This window comes from Cololabis saira, chromosome 11 (genome assembly GCF_033807715.1).
Source record: "Cololabis saira isolate AMF1-May2022 chromosome 11, fColSai1.1, whole genome shotgun sequence".
Classification (NCBI taxonomy): Eukaryota; Metazoa; Chordata; class Actinopteri; order Beloniformes; family Belonidae; genus Cololabis; species Cololabis saira.
Window position 1 is genome coordinate 47,859,441 of NC_084597.1, and position 26,873 is coordinate 47,886,313.

General features: G+C 42.5%; 1 protein-coding gene across 1 annotated transcript in view; it reads right to left on the bottom strand.

Moving 5' to 3' along the window:
- Positions 1-26,873, bottom strand: part of tln1 (talin 1) — a 256,414-nt gene that overhangs the window by 51,037 nt on the left and 178,504 nt on the right. Inside the window, 11 exon segments of the mRNA XM_061734635.1 lie at positions 7,102-7,268; positions 7,847-7,993; positions 9,642-9,761; positions 10,826-11,074; positions 13,373-13,543; positions 15,444-15,545; positions 16,546-16,678; positions 19,109-19,290; positions 22,981-23,121; positions 24,063-24,224; positions 24,310-24,453. Coding sequence (XP_061590619.1) covers positions 7,102-7,268; positions 7,847-7,993; positions 9,642-9,761; positions 10,826-11,074; positions 13,373-13,543; positions 15,444-15,545; positions 16,546-16,678; positions 19,109-19,290; positions 22,981-23,121; positions 24,063-24,224; positions 24,310-24,453 — 1,718 coding nt within the window.

A 26,873-nucleotide genomic window follows, 5' to 3' on the forward strand; every position in this document is an offset into this window, starting at 1 on the left:
TCTGTTAATAAAGGTACATGTGTGACATTTGGCACGACATTGTATTAAAACTGACAGTTTTTTCAAGGGTTTGCCTCAGAATAAAATTAGGCTAACAGAGATGCTATGCTATAATGCTTTGAGGGAAACCCCAATTATGGCACAGGAAAAATATCGATATATATTGAGTATCGCAATTCAGCTAGAAAATATCCAGATATGACTTTTGGTCCATATCGCCCAGCCCTAGTTGGGACAGTTACAGTAACGCCGTTAGTTTTGGCGGTAACTAATACACTAACCACTAGCGGAGCAGGCGGGGGGGCAGGGGGGGCGGCCGCCCCGGGCCCACTGCTCCGTGGGGGCCCACGCCCAAGAGGAAAAAAAAAGTGTTCTGAATAAAATAAGGAAGGTTGGACTATATAACAATTGCGTTCATAAGGATAAAGTTGTAGGCTCTGCGTTGGTGTAACGCGGAACCATAAATCAGCCTTTAGCCAGTTGTCGCATCAGAAGGAGCCTTAAAGGAGTAAATATGTTTTGATGTGGTTTTCTGCTCACCGCTGGATGAAACCATCATTGGTAAGCTGTCACAATATTAATTATTTCTGATAACATTGTCATGACGCTGAATATATGGCCTTTCCTATATTGTTTGTTGCTGTTTGACCGCCGTGTTGCTCGTCATTGTGTTAAATACATGTCGTCGCACATTGTAAACTGTTGTCGTGTAGGTTGAACACGTGTGTCTGAATTGATCTACTCAGCGAATACAACATCTATGGCTAAGATGAAAACTTAGCCTTAAAAATAAAAATATCCCCACGATAAGTCATAATTATGAGATATAAAGTCTAAATTATGAGATAGAAAGTCGAAAGTATGAGATAGAAAGTCGAAAGTATGAGATAGAAAGTCGGAAGTATGAGATAGAAAGTCATAATTATGAGATAGAAAGTCATAATTATGAGATAGAAAATCGAAATTATGAGATAGAAAGTCATAATTATGAGACAGAAAGTCGAAATTATGAGATAGAAAGTTATGAGATAAAAATAATAATAGAAATTATGACTTTTTATGTCATAATTATGACTTACCGTGGGGATATTTTTATGGCTAAGATTTCATCTTATTTTTTTCTTTTACTGGTGGAAATGAGCTTCCATAGACGTCACTGGATGTCATTTGATTTTTATCTCCAGTTGGATACTTGTATCTTAAAGTCTGCATTAGGCTTATAATTAGGTTTGACATAATGGTAAATCCATGGTGCTGAAACCTCATGTGATGGTTCTGACCGTGTCGCCTACGTGCTGTGGTTGTGTGTCAGAGGCGCTGATCTGTGGCATTTTTTTAGTGTTTATGTTTTAACGGGGATGTTTCGACCACAAGTGCCCATCTAGAATGCTTCGCCCCCCCTAGGCTGGGACCCCTGCTCCGCCCCTGACACTAAGGCATTACTTTTTAAATTCCGTAACTCAGTTACCGTTACCAAACGGTGCGTTACTCCGTTATTTCTGGCTACAGTGAAGCTTTTTTTCCCCGCACGCGGAGACCGGAGGAAACGTAAAGGGCGTGCGTTCAAAAACATGACAATCATGGCGAGCCAAAAGAGCAAGGCGAGTTTCGCAATGTGTAGATATTGTCAAAACAGTAATCCCTCATTTTTCGCGGGGGGTTCGTTCCAAAAAGAACCCGTGATAAGCAATGTTCCCTCTAAACTGCACGCGTGCGCAATCGCACAATGCCCGCATATTCTCAGCGCACAAGAAAGTCTATCCAGCGCAGTGCTTTAAGTGGGCCGGTACGCACTGGTACGGAGTACCCCCACTTCTCAATATTAGCCTCTGGCGTACCGGGACTTCTCATGAGCTCACAGTACTCTGTTCTCTCCTTGCGATTTGGCTACAGTGGCGTCGCAACGCGACTGCCCCTCGTGAGACGTTCACTCGTAAAGCCTGATTTATGGTTCCGCGCTAAATCGACGCAAGGCCTACGCCGTAGGAAACGCGGCGAAGCTGTGGGGATCCCGGACACCAGAAAGTCTGAAGCCTCTGCTAAAAGCTGTCCATACCAGTGCTGTGTATACCAGCAGTACTGGAGTTGAGGAGGGATGAGGGGAGATGGCATCCCCTCCTGAAATAAAAACGGTCCAAATAACCCCCCTGTAAAACTGCCATCCCTCCTTTCCATCCCGTCATTTCATCAATGAATGTGGTTTTACTGCTATTTCAACATTTAGAGTCATCACCAGAAAAATAACACCAAAAAGATATGTTCTTTGACAATTTTCATCTGTTTCAAGTAAATTTTCACTTGAAATAAGTAGAAAAATCTGCCATTGGGACAAGATTTATCTTCTTATTACAAGCAAAAAAAATCTTGTTCTACTGGCAGATTTTCTTCTACTTATTTTAAGTGAAAATCTACTTGAAACAAGTTAAAATTGTGTTTTTTTCCAGTGACGAGTCTTGTTTTAATTGTAATGAGATTTTTTAACTAAAATTAGACATTTTAACTAGAAATAAGACAAATATTTTTTGTTAAAGCAGCGCAACGGAACTTTCAGCTTTTGTTGAGTTTGGCGCCATCTTTTGGACAAAAGTGGTAGTGCTTTACCAGAAAGAACACTGTGTCCCATGAGCACCAGCGCGTACTGCCGGAAAGATCCTGTCCCGTCGCGTGCATTTGTTTTGATAGCGAATGAATACGGGACAGACTTTTCTGTTTCACCAACAGAACAGACGGAACGCAAAAAAAAGATGTTAAACTGCTGGAAAGGAACTGGAATTTACCAGGATACCTTAAACAAGGAAGCCAGGGAGCGGTATATGGAGAAAATAAGGATAACGGTTTGGATCCATATTTAATCCTTTCTAAAGAATGGAGCTCCTCGTTGGAGCTGCACTCTTTAGAAAGGATTTACTGCCGCAGTTCTGCAGAACCACTGTCTCTGGCTACCTTATTTAGGAGTGTTTGGCAGCTCCTTTGGTAAATGTTTGACTCGCCATGTGTTTCAATAAATTAGTATAATAGTACAACATACAGTACATGTTTTGTATCCCTCTTACTTCTCTTTTCTTTTTTTTTTGACTGCTATATTATGTTGAAGAGGCTCCGAGGCGTGAGCAATATTTTTGTTTTCCTCGTGAGATTATTTTTTTCCCTCTGCAGCTACATATAAGAGTTAATATTTTTTCCTCAACAAACTAGTTTTATCTGAAGATTGGGGTTAATTGCACCGCAGAGAGCTGGCCAGCAACTGCGTTTAGCTGGCGAAGTGGGGAATAAAACCCGTGTTTTGATCCGACCCGGTCTGTGTGAGTGTTTGTGGTACTGTGTGGAAGGTGTTTGGTCGTTACAGCCGCGATCCAAGCGAGCCGACGACTCTTTCACTCTTTTACTCTGTTATATCATGTACTTGGCCTCCGTGGTTCTGCCTCCGAGCAGGAAACCGTTGAAAAGTTAAACCATTAGCGATCTTTTCCCCACGTCTGTAGTGTGGAGCTGCTGCAGCCACAACGCAGCAACGGGTTACCAGCTTCTTCTGAGCCCTGCACTCCACGCCCCGCCCATTTTCGTCTCGACTGCGGATCGGGAAGGAGGGGGAAGTGACGTATGCCGTCAAGCAGTCAAAGCCGTAAAGATTTGTAGTTTTTTTAGTGTGGCAGGGTTCCTACAGGTCCGATCTGCACCAAACTAACGTCTGTCTGATCAGGGGATGCCCCCAAACAACATATACAAAATTCAGACTCCTAGCTAAAAGGCGTTAGTGAACTATGCAAAAAAAGACACAAAATAGGCCCTGTTCAATTAGTCAGGAGGCTCTCAGAGCTAGAGGTTTCTACACCCTCCTAACCAGCCAGAACGTTTTGGAGGAAACACTTGCAGAAGTCATAGAAATGTTTTTATATGTTGTTTGGGGGCATCCCCTGATCAGACAGACGTTAGTTTGGTGCAGATCGGACCTGTACTTTTCGATGGGCGGGGCTTTGAAACGTCACCTTTTCCAACATTCGAATGGACACCGTTGCCACAATATTTGACCAAACCAAGTAAAACTTGACCTGTTGCCTCCATATGGGGCCTAGATTGGGCTTGCCAAGTCTCAACTCTGTGAACCCTCTGCAATGCCAACTAGCTCTGTGGAAGTCTTACAGCCACAGGACCAAAAGATCCTAGCAAAGGGCCTTTTGCATTGCAACATAGTCAAAAATCAGCCTCCCAGCTCAAAGCGTTAGTGAATTATTCAAAAAACACACAAAAAAGGCCCGAAAAAGGCACCACACACGGTGACCTTTGGCACTTCCGAAGGTCGCATGGGTCTGGACCTCGGCACAGTGGATTAGAGTCACCTCCTGATACAGAGCCTAGAATTTCAGCCTCTTAGCTCAAAGCGTTAGTGAACTATGCAAAAAAAGACACAAAATAGTCTTCGCAGGCCGAAAAGCAACAGACGCGGTGACCTTTGACACTTCCGAAGGTCACACAGTTCTGAAAATCCGCACAGTGGATGAAAGTCACCTCCTGATACAGAGTCTAGAATTTCAGCCTCCTAGCTCAAAGCGTTAGTGAACTGTTCCAAAATAGACACGAAATAGGCCTCATAACAATACATAACAAACCTCCTGTGCCTACTGAGCATTAATAACATGTCATAATCGAAGGAGAACTAATTAAAACTGATGTCCTTAACATGAACCTATTGTATTATTGAATTATCAAGGACACTTTCGTGTTTAGAAATGTTAGAATAGTTATATATAAATATAAATATAAATAATAATAAATAGTTGAAACGATTTTGTCAAGCAAAGCGGACTGGCGTCGTCTCTATAGCAACGGTAGCTGAGGATTATGGGTAGTGTATTGCCTACAGTTATCCATCACTGATAAAACAACTCTTTCTTTCTCAGAATCGAAGGGAAAAACATGAAAATTGATGTGCAGGAAATTAACCCACTAATGTTGTGTAATTAACAAGGATACAGTGCTGTTTCTGCCTTAAGAAATGTTGCATATATCATTGTGAAAATCGCCGTTAACGTCAAAACGGACAGTAATTAGAATAGTTCCGTGTGTCTGATCCTCCGTTATCCAATGGGACTGATGCTCTCAGCGGCTTGAAACGACGCGGCTTAGCTGAAACTAAAGGTTGATTTCTTTAGACACCGATTTAATTATCAATCACTTTTAATTAATGCTTGCTCACATTCACATTCTGTTTAATTTTGGAATAAATAGTTAAAACGATTTTGTCAAGCAAAGCGGACTGGCGTCGTCTCTATAGCAACGGTAGCTGAGGATTATGGGTAGTGTATTGCCTACAGTTATCCATCACTGATAAAACAACTCTTTCTTTCTCAGAATCGAAGGGAAAAACATGAAAATTGATGTGCAGGAAATTAACCCACTAATGTTGTGTAATTAACAAGGATACAGTGGTGTTTCTGCCTTAAGAAATGTTGCAGATATCATTGTGAAAATCGCAGTTAACGTCAAAACGGACAGTAATTAGAATAGTTCCGTGTGTCCGATCCTCCGTTATCCAATGGGACTGATGCTCTCAGCGGCTTGAAACGACGGGGCCGGTCCTCACTTATCCAATGGGACTGATGCTCTCAGCGGCTTGAAACGACGGGGCCGGTCCTCACTTATCCAATGGGACTGATGCTCTCAGCGGCTTGAAACGACGCGGCCGGTCCTCACTTATCCAATGGGACTGATGCTCTCAGCGGCTTGAAACGACGCGGCCAGTCCTCACTTATCCAATGGGACTGATGCTCTCAGCGGCTTGAAACGACGCGGCCGGTCCTCACTTATCCAATGGGACTGATGCTCTCAGCGGCTTGAAACGACGCGGCCGGTCCTCACTTATCCAATGGGACTGATGCTCTCAGCGGCTTGAAACGACGCGGCCGGGTTACATTAGAATCTGTTGAGAGCCCGCTGCGTCGGTGCTTGACGCTGAGGGTGACCTTGTGCGTCAGAAACTAACGCCAAAGGGCCCTGACCAAGCGTCGGTTTTTGACAAGCTGGGAGTGAGACTGTGTTGGCGATGCAGGTGTGTTTTTTTGAGAGAAGAACATAGTTATGGGTAGTTGTTGTTGCTCTTTTTTCTTCTGGGCAAAAAGATTCTTATAAGCCGACATTCTACCATGGATTATATTTGAGACTGTAATGAACGATTCAAAGTGTCCCGTTCTTGAGCTGCTTGCTGAGTTGAGAAATCCCGCGTTTGTTAAGTTTATGGCTGACTTAAATAAATTGCCATTTAAAAATAGCTTTGTGTTTGTGTCAGATTTGTTTGTACAGACCATAATGCATGGTAGATTTCAGTGATTTGAATGCAAATGAATTGAAACTGTCAAGTTGATCAACAGTTTGTATTATTCTCCATACAGAACCTGCTGAAATGAAGGCTAGAGGGGCATTAATGTGAGCATTTAAAATAATAGTTTTTTTTTAAGTAACTAAAAAGTTACTTTTCATAGTAACTCATTACTTTTTGGTCTAAGTAACTGAGTTACTAACTGAGTTACTTTTTAATTAAGTAACTAGTAGGAATGGGCGATATTTTACCGTTCACGATATACAGTCAAAAAAATTCCACACGGTAAGAATTTGTCATCTCGCGGTAAAAACGATAAATTCCTGTTGATGACGTTTTTGTGTAAAACTGATTTATGGTTCTGTGTTAAATCCACGCACAACGTACGTGAAGGAAGGAAATAAATGAGCCAGAAAGAAAGAGAGAAAGAGAGAAAGAAAGAGAGAAAGAAAGAAAGAAAGAAAGAAAGAAAGAAAGAAAGAAAGAAAGAAAGAAAGAAAGAAAGAAAGAAAGAAAGAAAGAAAGAAAGAAAGAAAGAAAGAAAGAAAGAAAGAAAAAAGGATAAATTCCCATTGATGACGTGTTTGTATAACAAACATGGCGGATCTGAGAGCGAGATAGATTTATAGTTGAAAAGGTGGAGTTGAAATGGTATTTTTTTTTATCGTTATCAGGATAAATGCCAGAAATTATCGTGATAGATTTTTTAGTCCATACCGCCCATCCCTAGTAACGGTAACTAGTTACGATTTTTCAGTAACAAGCACAACACTGCTGCTCGCTTGTACCTGTGGTCAGCAAAGGTCTCTGCGTTTTCTCGGTTCAGAGTGCCGGCAGTGGCAAACATGATGGTCGTGTCGAGGTCTGCAATGATTCCTGACACAGCGCTGGCCGCGGTGATGCACGCCTGGGTGCCACGGTTACCGGCCTGCAGGGACGCCAACACGTGGGAGACCTGCACACAGAGAACCAGCTGGAGCTGAGAGGACGCTGGATCTACGAGCCGTTTAGATTCTGCTCCAGTCGTTACGGGACGACAGGAGCAGAGGTTGGCCTCTGCACTGCAAAAACTCAACATCTTAACAAGAATGTTTGTCTTATTTCTAGTTAAAATGTCTAATTTTTAGTCAAAAAATCTCATTACATTTAAAACAAGACTCATCACTGGAAAAAAAACAACAATTTTTACCTGTTTCAAGTAGATTTTCACTTAAAATAAGTAGAAAAATCTGCCAGTGCAACAATATTTTTTTGCTTGTAATGAGAAGATAAATCTTGTCCCACTGGCTGATTTTTCTACTTATTTCAAGTGAAAATTTATGTAAACAGGTGAAAATTGTCAAATAAGTTATTTTTCTGGTAATGACTCTTGTTTAAAGTGTAATGAGATTTTTTTCGACATTTTAACTAGAAATAAGACAAATATTCCTGGTAAGATTGTGAGTTTTTGCAGTGTATGAAGCCATAGATCACAAATACGTCCACAACAAAATACTCAATACACAAATTTGCGTTTAAGGCTTGTTGTCTGACCTTCTCAGAGACTTTGCGAGCACTTTCAATCAGCTCTTTCTTCGTAAAGGAGTCGTTGGGGTTGCACTGCAGAGCTCCAGCTTTGGTCACCAAACCTGTGCAGGTGAAGCCCAACTCGCCCACCTGCTTCTTAATGTGGGAACCGATCTGGAAGAGGTAAAGGCATGACCGGTTCATTCAATCCCTTTGTAAAAGCATTTTTCATCATCATCATCATCATCATCATCATCATCATCATCATCAATTTACCTCACGACCATTATCACATGGTACGGAGCACAAGTATACAAACAATTGTACATTCATAGCAAGTGGCGGGCTGTACATGTTCAATTAAAATACTCAATTTGGCAAAATAAACATCATTTGAACAGAGGAAGGACATTCTTCAAAAAGGCGCCTAATTTATAAATAACATTTCACTTATTAGATTGTAGTAACAAAATCAATTTAAACATGGATGGTCTGTTTGTATAATACTTTGGTAAATATTTTTGTCTGAGATTCATTATATCTGCATTTTTTCATTCGACCAAAATATGAAACTCATCTCCAATACAGTTGACATTCCAGACATTCCATAATAATACTAATAATAATAATAATAATAACCGTTATACCTTCCAGTGACTTTTGGGATTCTGGTGTTATTCATCCTAAAATTACAAATGGCCTGTCTATACTTTTGATTTTGACATAATAAATACTGTTCTAGGTTAAACTCTTGCTTAATCTCTACATAAATATCACATGATGTTCATCCTATAGAGTTCACTTCGCCATTTTTGCAGAAATTGATCTTTCAACCTTTGCTCAACAGTTACTTTCAACCAGTCAATGTTATTCCATGTTTGAGATAAACCACAGTCATCCAGTATCCGCTTTACTAGTAGAGTCCATGGCCATTCTCAGCTTGTTGCTAAGCAATCAACGTTATTGACACAGGAAGTGAAGAAACGGGGAGACTGTTTAGAATGCAGAACACGATGCACAAATGTGATGTGCAAATCCATACAGAACCTGCTGAAATGAAGGCTAGAGGGCATTAATGGGAGCATTTAAAATAATGTTTTTATTTAAAGTAACTAAGAAGTTACTTTTCATAGCAACGCATTACTTTTTGGTCTAAGTAACTGAGTTACTAACTGAGTTACTTTTTAATGAAGTAACTAGTAACGGTAACTAGTTACTATTTTTCAGTAAGTAGCACAACACTGATTATGGGTTGGCAATAGGGCTGGGTATCGATTCAAATGTCAAGAATCGATTCAATTCCGATTCTTAATATTCAGAATCGATTATCATGATTCGATTCGATATTGATTTGGCTTAGTGTTATTTAAAATGTTTTTTGAGCTGTTGCCTGAATTATATGACTGTAAAATAACTAGTGAAATAATAATTTCACAATAATTATTGTGAAATAACTAAGAAATAAATAACTCAAACAGGCCTTTCAATATCCATTTAAAGTGCAAAAAAGAAAGAAATTGCAACAGTTCATGCAGTAAACAAATCATTTTAGCTCATCTAATTTATTCTGTCACCACGCACACATATTGCCATGAAGCACCCGGCATTTTTCAGAAGTGTCATGACAAACTGTGTGTCCAACTACTGGGATTAAAGTTCACCTGGCGAATCCATGGTGACTGAAATACATCTGCTTTGTACAGTCTAATTAAACAATCGTACATTATTCTGCTTAATTTACTTTCTTTACCTTCTACCAACCTACCCTAAAAGCCAATTACTGTCTTTTTCGCACAATTTGGCAACGTAACATGATACTTACTTCATCATTCTCTGCCGTAAGAGCTGCATATTTGGCCTCATTTGCCAGATTTCCAAAGTTGTTGGTGAGCTGGTTGGCCAGTCCTCCAAGGTCGTCTGGGTTGGTGTTCGACTTGGTCACCTAGAGAGAAATATCAGTTACACTGGGAGTTATACTGGTTTGTGGAGTCTAACATGTATTTTATTCATTTTATAACAAATACTAGCACAAAAAAACCCAACAGCCGCAACAATGAAAACAAAATAAATAAAAGAAATAGCACTCAAAGTGGTCAATAATCCTCTCCTCTGACACCCGACACCGATCATGTATCGACTAAAAAAAATATCACAATTTCTGGCATTTATCCCGAAAACGATAAAAATTACGATAAAAAAGAAAAACAATTCAACTCCACCTTTGTAACTATAAATCTATCACCACATTCAGTCTTTGGAGCCCCCAAAACACTGCTCTAAAAGATACTAAATGATACTAAACTACACCAATGGGAATTTTCCTTCCTTCCTTCCTTCCTCCCTCCCTCCCTCCCTCCCTCCCTCCCTCCCTCCCTCCCTCCCTCCCTCCCTCCCTCCCTCCCTCCCTCCCTCCCTTCCTTCCTTCCTTCCTTCCTTCCTTCCTTCCTTCCTTCCTTCCTTCCTTCCTTCCTTCCTTCCTTCCTTCCTTCCTTCCTTCCTTCCTTCCTTCCTTCCTTCCTTCCTTCCTTCCTTCCTTCCTTCCTTCCTTCCTTCCTTCCTTCCTTCCTTCCTTCCTTCCTTCCTTCCTTCCTTCCTTCCTTCCTTCCTTCCTTCCTTCCTTCCTTCCTTCCTTCCTTCCTTCAGCTTTACACAAAAACGTCATCAACGGGAATTTATCGTTTTTACTGCGAGATGACAAATTCTTACCGTGGGGTTTTTTTTTGACTGTTTATGGTGAACGGTAAAATATCACCCATTCCTACTTGTCAAACCAGTTTAATTATGTCGGTGATGCATCTACTGACACCAGCGCCATGGAGTCCAACAAGGGTCTGTACCCGGATTTATACTTTTTAACTTACACAGTCTTCCATTAGCCAAAAATATTTAGCAACACAGCGCAAACTTCTACTGCTGCACAGACAATGCTCATCATTTGTAATGAGAGCAGAAGAAACTGGATAACAGCTTGTTAATCAAATCAAACAGTTTGTCAAAATTTCCTACCATCTCCTGCACAGTGACGGCGATGGCCTTGGCCGTCTTCACCATAGTAGTCTGGTAGTCCACAAAGGTGCCCTCAAACTCCAGTTCAGGTGCATCTTCCATTTTGTTGATGGCATCGTTGATGGAGTCCACCATCCCTCCCACTGCACCTGCTGCGCTGGCCGAGTCGGCCAGCGTGGCGCCCAGGTCGTCCACCGCCTCCTTCATCATCTGGACCGACTCTTCCAGGGCGTCCTGCATGTGTGCTGCCTGCAGGGGGGGGGGGAAACCCAGACTACGTTTACATGCAGTCAAAATTGGGGTTACGGTCAATATTCCGGTTACTGAAACATTGGGAATAATGTGTTTCCATGCGTGAGCAAACAGGGTTATCCCTGTATACATGGTAATTAATCATTTGGGATATCTGGATCAAACCAGCGACGCACGGAGAACACCATGATGCAATTCCCGTCATTTCTGCTTCTTCTTCCTGTATCCAAATCCAAAACAACAACAATAACAGCAGCACGGCGGATAATCAACAGCCCAGTAGAAGTGGTTTTGTTTCTCGGCCCTGTAGTTCTCCTTTTTCAGCGTCTTCCAGCGGAGCTTGATCTGATCTGGCGTTCGTACAAATGCTGCTTCACGTAACTTTTCGTTCACCTTTTTGTAAATCTGGCTATCCCGGTACTTTCTACCGTCTACAATTATTATAGAAGGCTTCAAATTGCGGAGATCAGCACGTATTCCACTGCTCTTCTGAGCCGCTGCATCCCGACTCTGTAGCGTCTTTTTCTCCTAAAGCCGCGGTGCAGGTGTGTTTTTACCAGAGAAGAAAATAGTTATGGGTCGTTGTTGTCGCTCTTTTTTTCTTCTGGGCAAGAAGATTCTTATAAACCGACACCATGGATTATATCTGAGACTGTAATGAACGATTCATCAAAGGTCCCGTTCTTGAGCTGCTGCTGAAGCTCATTGGCCATTCTCAGCTTGTTGCTAAGCAACCAACGTTATTGACACAGGAAGTGAAGAAGCGGGGAGACTGTTTATGCAGAATGCAGAATGCAGAACACGGCTGGCCCCCTGCCGGGTGGGGGTCGTTGGCCTGAAGGGTGAGGGCCTCCTGGCCGCGTGTCCGGCCCGGACCGGGTGGCCGGGGATTGCCTGGGTCGCGGTCCGCGGGATCCCTTGCTGCTTCTTCCCGCGCCGTGGGGGCCCCTCACGGGTGGCGGGGTTGTTCCCCCCCCTCCCCCACTATAGATACACTTCAGGTAGAGCTTTGTTTGGTTTATTACACACACACACACACACACATAGACATACACACTGGCTTGTTCACCTGCATGCTGGCTGACTAGTTTTTGGGGTTAGGTAGCGGTAGCGGTAGCTTAGCTCAGACTGCAATCAGATCTCAAGATTGAGGTCGATTGCTGTTGTTTTGGTTGGCTCCGTGCCGGTTTCGTGTTTTGTTTGTGGTTTTTTGTTGCAGATTTCCAGTGCTTGACGCATGTTTCCGTGTGTTCCTGCTTCCTGGATTGGCAGCGGATGTCCCCCCCCCAAAAAAAACAAAAAAAACCACTGGGTTTGTATGTGTATATTTATGTATGTGTACGCATATGTATGCGTATATATATGTATATATATTAAATATAGTAATAATGCACATATATATACTTTTGGTTTCTACCGTCATCGTATCAATCATTAATATGTGTGCAGACAAGGGAAGAAGAAAAAAAAAAAAAAAGAATGCAGAACACGATGCACAAATGTGATGTGCAAATCCATACAGAACCTGCTGAAATGAAGGCTAGAGGGCATTAATGGGAGCATTTAAAATAATGTTTTTATTTAAAGTAACTAAAAAGTTACTTTTCATAGCAACGCATTACTTTTTGGTCTAAGTAACTGAGTTACTAACTGAGTTACTTTTTAATGAAGTAACTAGTAACGGTAACTAGTTACTATTTTTCAGTAAGTAGCACAACACTGATTATGGGTCGGCAATAGGGCTGGGGATCCATTCAAATGTCAAGAATCGATTCGATATTGATTAGGCTTAGTGTTATTTAAAATGTTTTTTGAGCTGTTGCCTGAATTATATGACTGTAAAATAACTATTGAAATAATAATTTCACAATATTTATTGTGAAATAACTAAGAAATAAATAACTCAAACAGGCCTTTCAATATCCATTTAAAGTGCAAAAAAGAAAGAAATTGCAACAGTTCATGCAGTAAACAAATCATTTTAGCTTATCTAATTTATTCTGTCACCACGCACACATATTGCCATGAAGCACCCGGCATTTTTCAGAAGTGTCATGACAAACTGTGTGTCCAACTACTGGGATTAAAGTTCACCTGGCGAAAATGATGGGAAAAAAAATAAATAATAAATAAATAAATAACAAAAAAAATCGATCTTTAGACATAAGAATCGATTTTTAGGAATTAATATGAGAATCGATCTAGAATCGGAAAATGGATTTTTTCAACACAGGCCTAGTTGGCAAAGTTCAGGCTTAGAGAGGAATGTCGTGGAGCAGTTCCAGCTTCCAGTACCTTGGGGTTTCCTCCGGCCTCCTTGGCCGTGTAGAGCATCTGCAGGGCGGACTCCGCCAGCGTCTTGGTCTGGTCCAGGACGGCCATCTGCTGCTGGCTGCTCAGGATCTTGGACGCTGTTCCGATGGCTGCCATGATGAGCGGCTCAAAGTAACTGGCCATCTGCGAGACCTGGTCAGGTACGAGGAACAGATGATTCATGACGGCAAGTTCAAAACATTCTGAAACAGGGGTCTTCAAGCGGGGGTCCGCGACCCCTAGGGGGGCCGCGGAGGTACTGCAGGGGGTCCTCCAACTTCAAAAGAAATAAAGGCAATTTTAACCAAAATAATTTGTGAGAGTTAATAAATAAATAAATAAATAATATATAGGCTATATGTATGTATGTGTATATATATATATATATATATATATATGATTAAATATATATATATATATGATTAACAGAAAACTCAATTAACAGGCGATAATAATCTACTTTTGACAATAACTATTTAGTCTACAACTCCACATAAATGATTCCCATGACGTGAGTCATGTGACTAATGTAAATTTTAGAGTGAAAAAACAATCTAGCTAGCTTTTTAAGAAAAGAAAATTTGTTGTGAAATTGACTTGTCTATTTCATATTTAACGCTAGTTAGACCTGAAGGATAAATTAGTGACAATAATGAAGCCTAAAGCTGGAGATTGTAACGTTCCAGATCGGCCTAACGTTACTCCTTCCACGTCTGACGAGGACAAAGTTTCATCAACCGTAAACACATGTGGCTAATAACCCAGTCAGGAATTGGTTAATAAGGTGATAGAAGCAGAATAAAACACATTCAAAAGTTATTAGAAGCCAGGCTTAAAGCCGGGCATACACTGTGCGATTGTCGGCTCGTTTTGAACCGATTTTCCACTCGTGTGACTATTTTTTGGGCCGGATTTCGACCCAATCGTTGGTCGTGCCTCGTGCAGTATACGTGGGGTAACGAAGAGAGATTAACACCTCACGACGAGAGATTAACACCTCACGATGAGCTCCCGATCACACATCGTGTGCTCGCAAGAAAATCAAACGTGTTTGAAATCCTGGTCGCTCCTCGTGAAGGAATCGCACAGTTGAAGCAGCTACGACCCGATTGGACTCATCCTTTCACAGAGAGCATGCGCAATCTCTGATGTCACGTCAAAAACTATTATTTGTAGTTTAAAGTGTTGCAAATTCACATTACAAATCATGTTTCAATAGCAGAAAAAAAAGACTGCATTTCCCACGTCTGCCCAGCCAATTCCTGGTCCAATCATGGCCACACAGAATGGCACAAATTGCTAAAGGCTGATTTATGGTTCCGGGTTACACCAACGCAGATTCTACGCCGTAGGGTACGGCGCGTTTGTTTTTGCTGAGCATCTTCGGTGTCTCCCACTTCGGGGTTCCTCCTCTTCCACTTCTTTTTGACGTTGCAGTTCCAGTAACAGAAGTCCGACATGAGGATTATGAACGTATAGTGTGAGCAGACGTGAGGATTATGAACGTATAGTGTGAGCAGACGTGAGGATTATGAACGTATAGTGTGAGCAGACGTGAGGATTATGAACGTATAGTGTGAGCAGACGTGAGGATTATGAACGTATAGTGTGAGCAGACGTGAGGATTATGAACGTATAGTGTGAGCAGACGGGAGGATTATGAACGTATAGTGTGAGCAGACGTGAGGATTATGAACGTATAGTGTGAGCAGACGTGAGGATTATGAACGTATAGTGTGAGCAGACGGGAGGATTATGAACGTATAGTGTGAGCAGACGGGAGGATTATGAACGTATAGTGTGAGCAGACGGGAGGATTATGATCGTATAGTGTGAGCAGACGGAGCATCAGAGCATCAGGTCGTACAGTGTGAGACCAGTTTGAGATGGGGCTGTATGCCCAGCTTTAAACTGGGAATAAAAAATAAGAATTACAAGCGGGGGTCCCTGCTGTTTTTCTCTCATCCAAAGGGTCCCTGGGCCAAAAAAGGTTGAAGACCCCTGCTCTGAAATAAAAGGGACTTTACAGACAGGTACAGGTACTGAGTTTTACCTTGTGTCCGAGCTGCGAGGCCTCAGATCGAGCAGCCACGGCGACAGGATCAATCAAGTTACTGATCTCATGAACCGAGCCGGCCATCTGCTCATGAAGAGTCTGCAACGTAGAGACACCTACTGTAAGAAGACTGCACAGCAGTTCATAAAACTTCACAAAGACAGAGAAAGAAATAAGAAAGGGACTTTCCCCACATCCTCCTGGCAGGAGCTGTCACCGTGGATTCACTCTGAAAGCGTCACATAGGAGTCCGGCTGCCATTCATTTTCTATGAAAGTGCGCGTCGAGAGGCATCGGAGGCGTCAGAGGCGTTCCGAGCAGCGCGTCCAGAGTGTCAATTTGAAGTTGAAAAATCTCAACTAAATGAGGCAGCGTCCAATCATTCCTGAAGCGAGAAGCCTCAATGCAGATTGTACTTTCATGTTCACACAAACGTACACTCATTCACTTGCGTACATGAGCAGAGCTGTGCACTAACAAACTTATTTTATCAGGAATTACTATATTTCATCCAACTAACTGACATTTTTGCTGATCTGACTGACGTTTTTACCCGAACTCATGTGAAACACGTAACTGATGGGTGAGGAGCTGGATGGTCCCAACGATTTTATTTGCTACATTGATCCAACGCAAAATAATTAAAAATCGTGCTTATTAATCGCAAAACACAGTTTAAACAATATGACCTAATCCGCTCCGACCTGTTGTGTCAGTGTTCAGCGCAGACAGACTGCAGCTTCACCGGCACCAACGATGATGGTTGATGTTGATCCAAACTTGTTAAGGAGCATCAAACTCACTCTTATCTATGCGGAAACAATGTTAAAATATAAAGAAGGCTTCCCAAAGTGTGATGATGAAATAGGAAACTGAAGATGTGCAGCTATATATAGATATATAGATATATGTATATGCACTTTGTTCCCTCCAGTTCTGCAGCTTGAAGCCCCGCCCACTGCAGGCATCGACAGTGCATGCAGCTTTCAGTGTGAACGCACCAAGCAGCGAGATGCAGGCGATTTTTGACGCTTTCAGTGTGAATCCAGCTTTAGGAAGCTGACAGGGAAGACAGGGGGATGGTTCAGCGTGTTTTTACCTCCATAGAAATGTCTTCTCGGGGCGTTAGCTGCTGGCTTATGGCAGCGAGAGAGGCCTGGTCCACTTCCCGGATGCAGCCGTTCAACACCTCAATAGCCTCGTCACATTCTCGCTGACCAGGAGCTTTCTCTCTGCACACATCATTTACAGGCATTCTGTTAAACCACCTATTACCGGTACATAAGTGCTGAACTGTACCTGACAAACCTGATAAAAAGACACATGTCATTTTTACTAGGCCTGTGTTGAAAAGATCGATTTTCCAATTCTAAATCGATTCTTATTTTAATTCGTAGAAATCAATTCACATGTCTAAAGATCAATCTTTTTTCATCATTACATTACAACTTTTGGTATTTTTTTGGTTTATGCCCAAAAAAGGAATGTTTTGTTGTTTTTGCCTTTACATATGTTTAAAGGTATGAAAACATTAAAGTTTTCAGTTATAATTGCATAAATTGTCTATATTTCTTTGCTTTATATACTGTCTTGGGGTTACATTTGCATGAAATGCGAAAAACCTAATTCTCATAAATGGGAAAAACTAAAAGTGATTTCATCCGTCTCTGTTTCCTCCCTGGATCTGTTTGGTAATTCTGCCCCACGATGTTTCTGAAAGCAGTTCTATCAGCATTCTGGGAGCTGATTGGTCCTTACAGCATCATTAGCTGCAATACTTGCTGTTGAATCTCAATATAATACTAGTAGTAATATGTTGCAGAACTACAGCGTCATACAATTCATGCAACAGCTCAAAAAACATGTCCAAATCGATATCTGAATCGAATCAGATTTAATCAAATCGTGATAATCGATTCTGAATCTTAGCTGACACATTACCAGCATATTTCAAATATGCTGGTAAATAATCACAAGCCAAATAATCACAAATATGATATTTGTGATTGGTTTTCATTCCTCATTTCAGGAAAAAAAGAAAAAAGCGTAAAAAATGTTGAAGTAACGTTTTTTTTTGTGTTTTGTGTTTGTGTTTTGCTTTGATGAAAAAAATGCTTAAGAAGTTATCTTCCATTTCAATGCACACATTGTAAGAGCCATTTTGAGACATTTTACTCATCATCATCTCTTCTTTCATTTATGTGCCCAATGTTCTGAAAATTCAAAGACAGAGACTTGTTAAGTGTTTAGCTGCTGAATAATTTAACTGTAAATGTATTCTAATTTGAAACAAAACAAATTGTTATGATTTTGAAAGTTTTGTCAACATTTACAAATTATTCTGTGACAATCCTTGGTCCGGACTGGCCTTTATTTACACCATTCAAATAAATCATTTGCTATAGGCCTACACAGTGTCAAGTGTTTCTAATTTCTGCACCATACAGGCGTTAAAAAATGTAATGCGTGTTCAGGGATGAAGAAGCTGATGGTGGGAGGAGAACAAGGTGAAGGTTGAGGTCGTAGTACCAGCAAGAACTTTAATCTACTTTCACCCTTGGTTATATTTTTTATATTTGTATGTATGTTCTGTGAAAAAGCAAAAAATATCATCTTTATGTTAGAGCTGTCCAAGTTGATGCGTTAACGACGCGTTAACTTAACGTTCTCTTAACGCCGTCAATTTTTTTAACGCACGATTGAAAAAAAAAAAAAAAAGAAAAAAAAGGTGCATATCATTTCAGGCGCTTGACGGCACCCGTAGTTCGAGGAAAAGTCTGGTGGACTGAAAGATGGAGAATGAAAAGCGACTTTTGAACAGCAAGTTCACTTTCAAAAAGATGCCAGATGGTTCACTGGACAAGACTGAAGTTATTTACATGTACCATCGATTTGAAATGAATTACCATCGAAGTACGTCGAGTCTCAAATACCAGAGAGCGCCGCGCCGCTCCGCCCCCCCCCCCTTCAAAATCAGATAACCCTGAATAGCAGCTTGCAAAAAAGGACGAGTCAAATCAAATCAAACTTCATTTGTTAAGCGCTTTTCTTACAAAATAAGAAATGCAACGCTTTACATCAACAATGCCCCCCGCACACAGACGGGCGCACGCACACTGCGATTCGCACTGAGGATTCAGGTGAGGAAACGGCTGAGTTACTCCCATTACATGTGCAATGGGGACTACATTGTGTTTGTATTTATGAAGGAATGTTACATTCAGGTCAAAAGCTTTTTTTGTGTAAAGTTGAATAAACATTGGCATAAAGCAGCATATTTGCCCTTTCTCATGTTGTTAACAGTATTAAAAACATTTAAAAAATATCTAAAGGTAATTTAGAACAGCACAAAATGTGTGAATAAATATGCAATAAATATGCAATTAATCGCAGTTAATTACAGAAATCATGGATTAATTAAGATTAAATATTTTAATCGTTGGCCAGCACTACTTTATGTATAACTGTTCTCTTATACTTTGCCGTCAATAAAAAGATATTTGAAAAAAATAAAAAAATAAAAAAATAAATAAAAAATGACTATCATAAGGGCTCAAGGAGAATGCTCCGCCCCCTTTGTACTGAGACCCGCGCTGCTCCGCCACTGGCCTCTCCATCATAAGACGAGAGGAACCAGAACAGCCTGTAAGGGAACAGGTTACCTCATGTTGGTGATGAGCTTCTTGATGGAGTCGGACACGGTCCTGGAGTGTCCCGCCAGCACCGACCACTTGGGCGGGTCTTTGGGGTTGACGGCCAGAGAGCGGGCCGTCTGAATCAGACCCGTCGAGCTCTCCAGCATTGTCTTTGCTGCCGCCACGATGGGCTCCATGGCAGCCAGGCCCTGAACAGACGATGGAGATCGGGGATGAAGACGTCTTGTGTGCTTATCGTTCTATTTCCGTTTATTATACCACGTGAATACTCGATTCTGATTGGCTGGCAGGTGTAGGTTAAAAACGATAACATACACCTAGAAAAAAAGTTCGGTCAAATTGCCTGATAACTTTAATATCATTGCGCTGCAGACGAGAGATTAAATAATTCGCTCAGCCGCTCAGCTGTGGCTTGTTATAAAACTAATGATTTCAACTGAAAACACATTAAAGCATGAATAACTGATTTAATATTTATGTTTTTTGGTAAGTGGCCGTGGTATAAGTGGGATAATGCCCTTCCAGGTGACATTAACATAAATATATGGACTTCACGGAGGCAAAAAAGGTTCACGCCCCCACGTCGTCCATATATTTATGATAATGTACACCTCGTCGGGCATTATCCCTTACATAACCATGACAAGATCTAAGGTATAAGATTCCTGAATTATGGGCAATTTAGGAAGGCCATATTTTCTACTCTTGGATCTTTTGTAAACAGTTTCCAAAAACTGCCACACTGAGGTGGAAACCTGTATCGTCACTGTGGTTACTATGAATGATTTTTGCACCTAGAAAATTATACAATAAAAACATTTACATCAAAATATTCAATATCCTAGCTCCCTTGGAGCAGGTACCTCTTGCTGGAGATCTTGCGGATAAAATAAGGCTACACATTTCCATGTGTTCTGGGATTGTCCAATTATTTTAAAATACTGGAAAGACACTAAACAGACCATGGAGAAAATCATGAAAGTTGTGATTCCATTAAAATTTTAAACTTTATTTTTAGGATTAATACCAGACACTGTCAAGGGGCCTGAAAACAAATACTTACACAATATTGTATCACTAGCTTGCAAAAAAGCGATCACAAGGAACTGGTTGTCAAATAATTCCCCAACAGTTGAAGATTGGATTAAGGTTGTTCAGGATATCTTTAAAATGGAGAAGCTAACTTTTTTTTTTAAGTCAGGAACAAAACCAGTTTGATAGTCTCTGGGAAAACTGGATTCGTTTTATCACAACATCTAAATATATTACTGAATGATGCATAATTAAAACAAACCCCAGTTCCTAACTCCACTCAGATAGTTCTTTTCATCTGTTTGTTTGCTATTTTTCTTAACTTTCTTTCATTTTTTTCTTCTCATAAAGAATTATACTTGGATGCAATATTTTACTGTTTTACAATTACATTTTGTTTTATTATTATCAGTACAGTTATCAACCAAAGGTTTTGTTTACAGATATATATGAAGGTCAAAGAGTTTACATGAGGTAAATGTATATATTGGTTCTATAACTATTGTTGTTGACAGATAACTTGTGCTGATGGTGTACCAAAGATTTTTTTTTTATTTATTAGGGCCCGAGCACTTACAGTGCGAAGGCCCTATTGTATCTGTAGGAATTCTTCGTATTTTTTGTATTATTATTTTTCTGACGAAAGGAGGGCCTTTTTGCCCCCCTAAACGTCCCCAAAAAGTCACCAAATTTTGCACGCCAGCCAGGCCTGGCGAGAATTTTGATATTTCATGGTTTGCATTAATGGGTGTGGCCTAACGGCTCAACAGCGCCCCCTAGAAAACTTTGTGCCTCAAGCCCCACAATACGGTTTGACGTACATGGACGAAAATCGGTACACAACTGTATCATGTCGCAACTTAAAGAAAAGTCTCTTGGCTACATGGCCGAAACCAAACAGGAAGTCGGCCATTTTGAATTAATCGTGTAATTTTGGCGAAATTTATGCCATTCCTTTGGCAGTTAATACGGCCCGAACCGTAACGTGCACCCAGGTGTGTTATACATCAAAATGTGCGTCTCCATCCTGCGACAAGGTGCATTACTTTTCTCAGTCAAAAGCGTTACCGTGGGGACGCTAGACGCCAAAAAGCGCACCATCCCTTCATCTGATTGGTTCAGACAGAAAACACTTTGTGCCTCAAGCCCCATAATACGGTTTGACGTACATGCACGAAAATCGGTACACAACTGCATCATGTCGCAACTTAAAGAAAAGTCTCTTGGAGCCATGGCCGAAACTCAACAGGAAGTCGGCCATTTTGAACATTTTGAAATAATCGTGTAATTTTGGCACAATTTATGCCATTCCTTCGGCAGTTAATACGGCCCGAACTGTAACGTGCACCCAGGTGTGTTATACATCAAAATATGCGTCTCCATCCTGCGACGACGCGCATTACTTTTCTCTTTCAAAAGCGTTACCGTGGCGACGCTAGACGCCAAAAAGCGCACCCCCCCTTCATCTGATTGGTCCATATTTGATAGTTCCCTAAAAGTCACCAAATTTTGCATGCAAGCCAGGCCTGGCGATAAATTTGATATTTCATGGTTTGCATTAATGGGCGTGGCCTAACGGCTCAACAGCGCCCCCTAGAAAACTTTTCTCTGCTATAACTTTTGAATGGTTTGACATAGGAAGTCGTCGGTGGTGTCATGTCTGATATGCTTATGGGGGGCGGTGGCCGTGAGTGCGAGGGCCCGTTCATCGCTGCTTGCAGCTTTAATTTGGTATTAGTTTTGGATTGACTGTACATCGGATTTTGGTTGATGATTTGTTTTATTTATTCATTGATTGATTGATTTTTTATTTTCTCCTCCACCTCTTTTTTCTCCTTTTTTTATGAAAAAAAAAATACCCAATTGATACTGTAATGATGTGAATCTTGTATAACTGACTTTATTTCTCTAATAAAAAGTTTAATAACAAAAATATTCAATATCCTATCCTACCATATCATTTAATTTATATGTAGTTTAAATAATTCTGTGATGCGTTCAGGGAATCAGAGAGCAGAGAGTGAACATGCTCAAAATAATTCCTACTCCATCATTCATAACAACCCCAGTAACAATACAGGTTTCCACCTCAGTGTGGCAGCATCAATCAATCAATCAATCAATAACTTTATTTGTCTCCAATGGGGCAATTCATTTTGCAGCACACACATACACATAGTAAACGACGAGTTTAAATCTAAAAATCCAAGCACCACAACAGCTACCTTTTCCTCATGGAATTGAGAAGGAGATGCAGAAGGTACAAAATAATGTTTATATCTGTTAGTTTTGACAAGTGGAAGTCTGAGCAATGTACCCGATGGAAGAAACTGAAACTCTTGGTGTAGAGGACGGAAGAGTCCCATAGGAGAGTTTTTGCTTTCCTATACAGCTGTTTGTTCTACAGGTCCTGTAGAGTCACCTGAACAGAGCCAGTTATTTTACTACAGACATTAACCACCTTGGTAAGAACAGTTTTCTGCTTTACCCTAAGTGATGAAAACCAACAAATGAAAGAAAAGGTTAATACAGACTCAATGAAAGAACGATAGAACATGGACATCAAGGATGAATCAACATGGAATTTGGACAGTTTTCTAAGACAGTACAGACGCTGCTGACTTTTCTTGTAAATTAAGTTGGTGTTACTCTCAAATGTCAGCTTATTGTCTATTATAGTTCCCAGATACCTATAGGACTCTACAATTTATACATCTTGTTCGTCAATCACTGTCCTATCCTTTGTCTTTGATACATTAAGAGATAAAAAAGAATCCTGGCACCACTTAAGAAAGTAATCTTAAGTGGTGCCAGCATGTACGTGTGTCGGGGTGATAAAGACAAACCTCAGGACTGATCTGAGCAGGGATGCTGGCGAACTCCGGGTTGGAGGCGAACGCCGTCAGGTTGTCCACAGCTTCTATCAGAGGACCGGTTGCTTCCTTGCATTTCTCCCTGTTCTCCTGGTTAAAGGATCCATCTAAAGCCTGCAGAGGTACATGACATCCCTCAGAAACTTTCAACAAACTACATTAGAGAGTCAAGTAACCAATGTGTTTTGTGAACTGACTTGACTCAAAATAAGCTGACGCCTTCCTGTTTAACTTTGACATCCTGCTCTGTGCAGATGTTTTTTCTGGTTTTATTTTGCAGCATTTATTCCCAACTGGCTACAATATTACGACTAAATTGAGCAGAAGGCAAAATATGGTCAAAAAACTGATTACACTGCACTCTAAACAGGCAAAATATGGTTGGTGTAGAGTAAGATTTTCTCCTTGTGGAGTGGCAGAGGCTTTTACTTGATTCAAAATGTATCTCAATAACGCTGATTACAGTACTGAACAAATACAAGTACATACTCAATCACTAAATTTAGCAATACGTAATAAGCATATTATATTTTTAAGATATTACCAACCACAACTAAAGAAAAGAATCATGTTTTCAGCACTCTTTCAAAATGCAGCTGATTTAGGGAATCCATTATTTATTTTTCCTGGAGCTGACGGTGAAACTAAACTGCAAAAAACTCAAAATCTTAACAAGAATATTTGTCTTATTTCTAGTTAAAATGTCTCATTTTTAGTCAAAAAATCTCATTACACTTAAAAAAAGACTCATCACTGGAAAAAACAACAATTTTCACCTGTTTCAAGTAGATTTTCACTTAAAATAAGTAGAAAAATCTGCCAGTGAATATTTTTTTGCTTGTAATGAGAAGATAAATCTTGTCCCACTGGCAGATTTTTCTACAAATTTCAAGTGAAAATTTACTTGAAACAGGTGAAAATTGTCAAATAAGTTATTTTTCTGGTGATGACTCTCGTTTTAAGTGTAATGAGATTTTTTTGACAAAAAATCAGACATTTTAACTAGAAATAAGACAAATATTCCTGGTAAGATTTTGCAGTGTAACATGACAAACCTTGATGGACTTGACCAGGTTGGCGGTGGTGTTGGCCACCTCTTTGGCTGACTGTACAAACTGTCGCTTGGCGACGGCGTTAGGAGTCCTGGAGGAAGCCAGGCGGCAGGCGTTGCACAGCGCAGAGGTGTATTTGGCCACGATGGTGGCTGCAGAGAGCACCTGTGTTGAGGCGGTGAAAACACATCAAAACTCACTGGAACAAAGACTGACCGCTGCTTGAAGCTGAAGGGAGGTCAGCGTGTACCTGAGACTGGGTGCAGGCCGGGTCCACCAGGTTCTGACAGGCCATCTGAATAGCCTGATTGGCCCGGGCAAACTGAGTCGGGTCCACCAGGCCCTTCTGACCAGCTGTACTGTTGGGGTCCGATACGCCCACCAGATAAGCACCCTGGACACATCGGTGAAGCATGATTAGATTATGAACAGCTGATCATTGTTCTCTGAGCTGATGCCTTTGAAGACTCTTACAACGCATTCAGGCCAGGTTTACACAGAGCTGGATATTTACAAAAACGGATATTTCCCCCTCTGCGATTTGAAAAATATCCTCGTTTACACGAACCCGCTGTTACGGTGCTATGAGCAGCCAAACCTGCAGGGGGCAGTGTAACGAGAAGATAAAGTCATGCTAGCCAATCAGAATCCTGAAAAAAAACATCAACAAATGACACGTGTGAAGCCTGAATAATATGGTTCCGCGTTATATTGACGGCGTAGCCTACGTACGGTGCGCGTCGCCGCGTACCCTACGCCGTAGGCTCTGCGTTGGTGTAACGCGGAACCATAAATCAGCCTTGACTGCCAATTACTTCCAAGACGGAACGAGAGTCTTTCGTTTGGAGTGACAGAGAAGTGGAGTTACTTTTAAGTGTGACGTTAGAATATAAAACAGGTAAAATACAAGAAAATATTGACGGTGGCCAAACACATTGTAAACACAGGTCGCACAAATGATGCTGGTGACGTTTCTGTCTCATAATGTGACGTTCTGAAGCCTGAAGCCTAAATGTCCGAACCCGTCTGTTTACAAGCAAACGTGAAAACGGAGTTTTTGAAAATCTCCACTTTGGCCAGAGTTTTCAGAAATGATTGTTTTTGGTGACTTTGAGCTTCGTTTTCGTGTAAACGAACGGCCAAAACGCATGAAAACACCACCGTTTTTGCTACGTGGAAACGGGGCCTTTCACGATACAAAAACGTCACGATACGTGTCGTGGAGGTGACAAACTGTAGCTGATATTGGGTTATTAATATGAATATATTGTGTTTACTAGTAAACACAATATAGTACCAGGCCAACACATGGCCAACGTTCCGGGGGCCGTCCTGGGGACTGGGCAGGCCGGCGAGACAGCTCGGGGGGGCGTCCCCGAGGCCTAGGCCTGGGTCTTGGCGGGGGGCGTGACGGGGACTCTTGGCTGGGCTCGGGGACTTGACGTGGCTCGGGGACTTGACGTGGCTCGGGGACTTGACGTGGCTCGGGGACTTGACGTGGCTCGGGGACTTGACGTGGCTCTGGAACTTGACGTGGCTCTGGAACTTGACGTGGCTGCGGGGGTACCCGGGTCCGGGGCGCCGGCTGCGGGGGAGCCCGGGTCCGGGGCGCCGGCTGCGGGGGAGCCCGGGTCCGGGGCGCTGGCTGCGGGGGAGCCCGGGTCCGTGGCCCCCCCTCAAGGGGCGCCGGCCCCCCTTCAAGGGACAGATTCCAGATGTCCCCACAGTCCACATCCAGGGCGGGCTGGGGGGGGACACGGGTCCTCGGAGCTGGCTGGGGGGGGACACGGGTCCTCGGAGCTGGCTGGGGGGGGACACGGGTCCTCGGAGCTGGCTGGGGGGGGACACGGGTCCTCGGAGCAGGGGCTGATGCTTCCGGGACCACCACAGGAACATGGGGAGGTGCGTCGGGACCACCACAGGAACATGGACAGGTGCGTCCGGGACCACCACAGGAACATGGACAGGTGCGTCCGGGACCACCACTGGAACAGGGACAGGTGCGTCCGGGACCACCACTGGAACAGGGACAGGTGCGTCCGGGACCACCACTGGAACATGGGGAGGTGCGTCGGGACCACCACTGGAACAGGGACAGGTGCGTCCGGGACCACCACTGGAACATGGACAGGTGCGTCCGGGACCACCACTGGAACAGGGACAGGTGCGTCCGGGACCACCACTGGAACATGGACAGGTGCGTCCGGGACCACCACAGGAACAGGGACAGGTGCGTCCGGGACCACCACTGGAACATGGACAGGTGCGTCCGGGACCACCACTGGAACAGGGACAGGTGCGTCCGGGACCACCACTGGAACAGGGACAGGTGCGTCCGGGACCACCACTGGAACATGGACAGGTGCGTCCGGGACCACCACAGGAACAGGGACAGGTGCGTCCGGGACCACCACTGGAACAGGGACAGGTGCGTCCGGGACCACCACAGGAACATGGACAGGTGCGTCCGGGACCACCACTGGAACAGGGACAGGTGCGTCCGGGACCACCACTGGAACAGGGACAGGTGCGTCCGGGACCACCACTGGAACAGGGACAGGTGCGTCCGGGACCACCACTGGAACAGGGACAGGTGCGTCCGGGACCACCACTGGAACAGGGACAGGAGCAGGAGCTGGAGCCGGAACAAGCTGGGGCTAGCGCTGACGCCGTCGTCATTGCCTCTGCAGGCTCCTGGGCCCACCCAGAGCCAGGCGTGTTCCCCAAAAGGGGTCCCAATACTCCTCCTCGGCCCAGCGCACGTTCTTAGCCGCTTCTCGGCAGAGGAAGTCCAGTAGGGTGAGGTACTCTCCC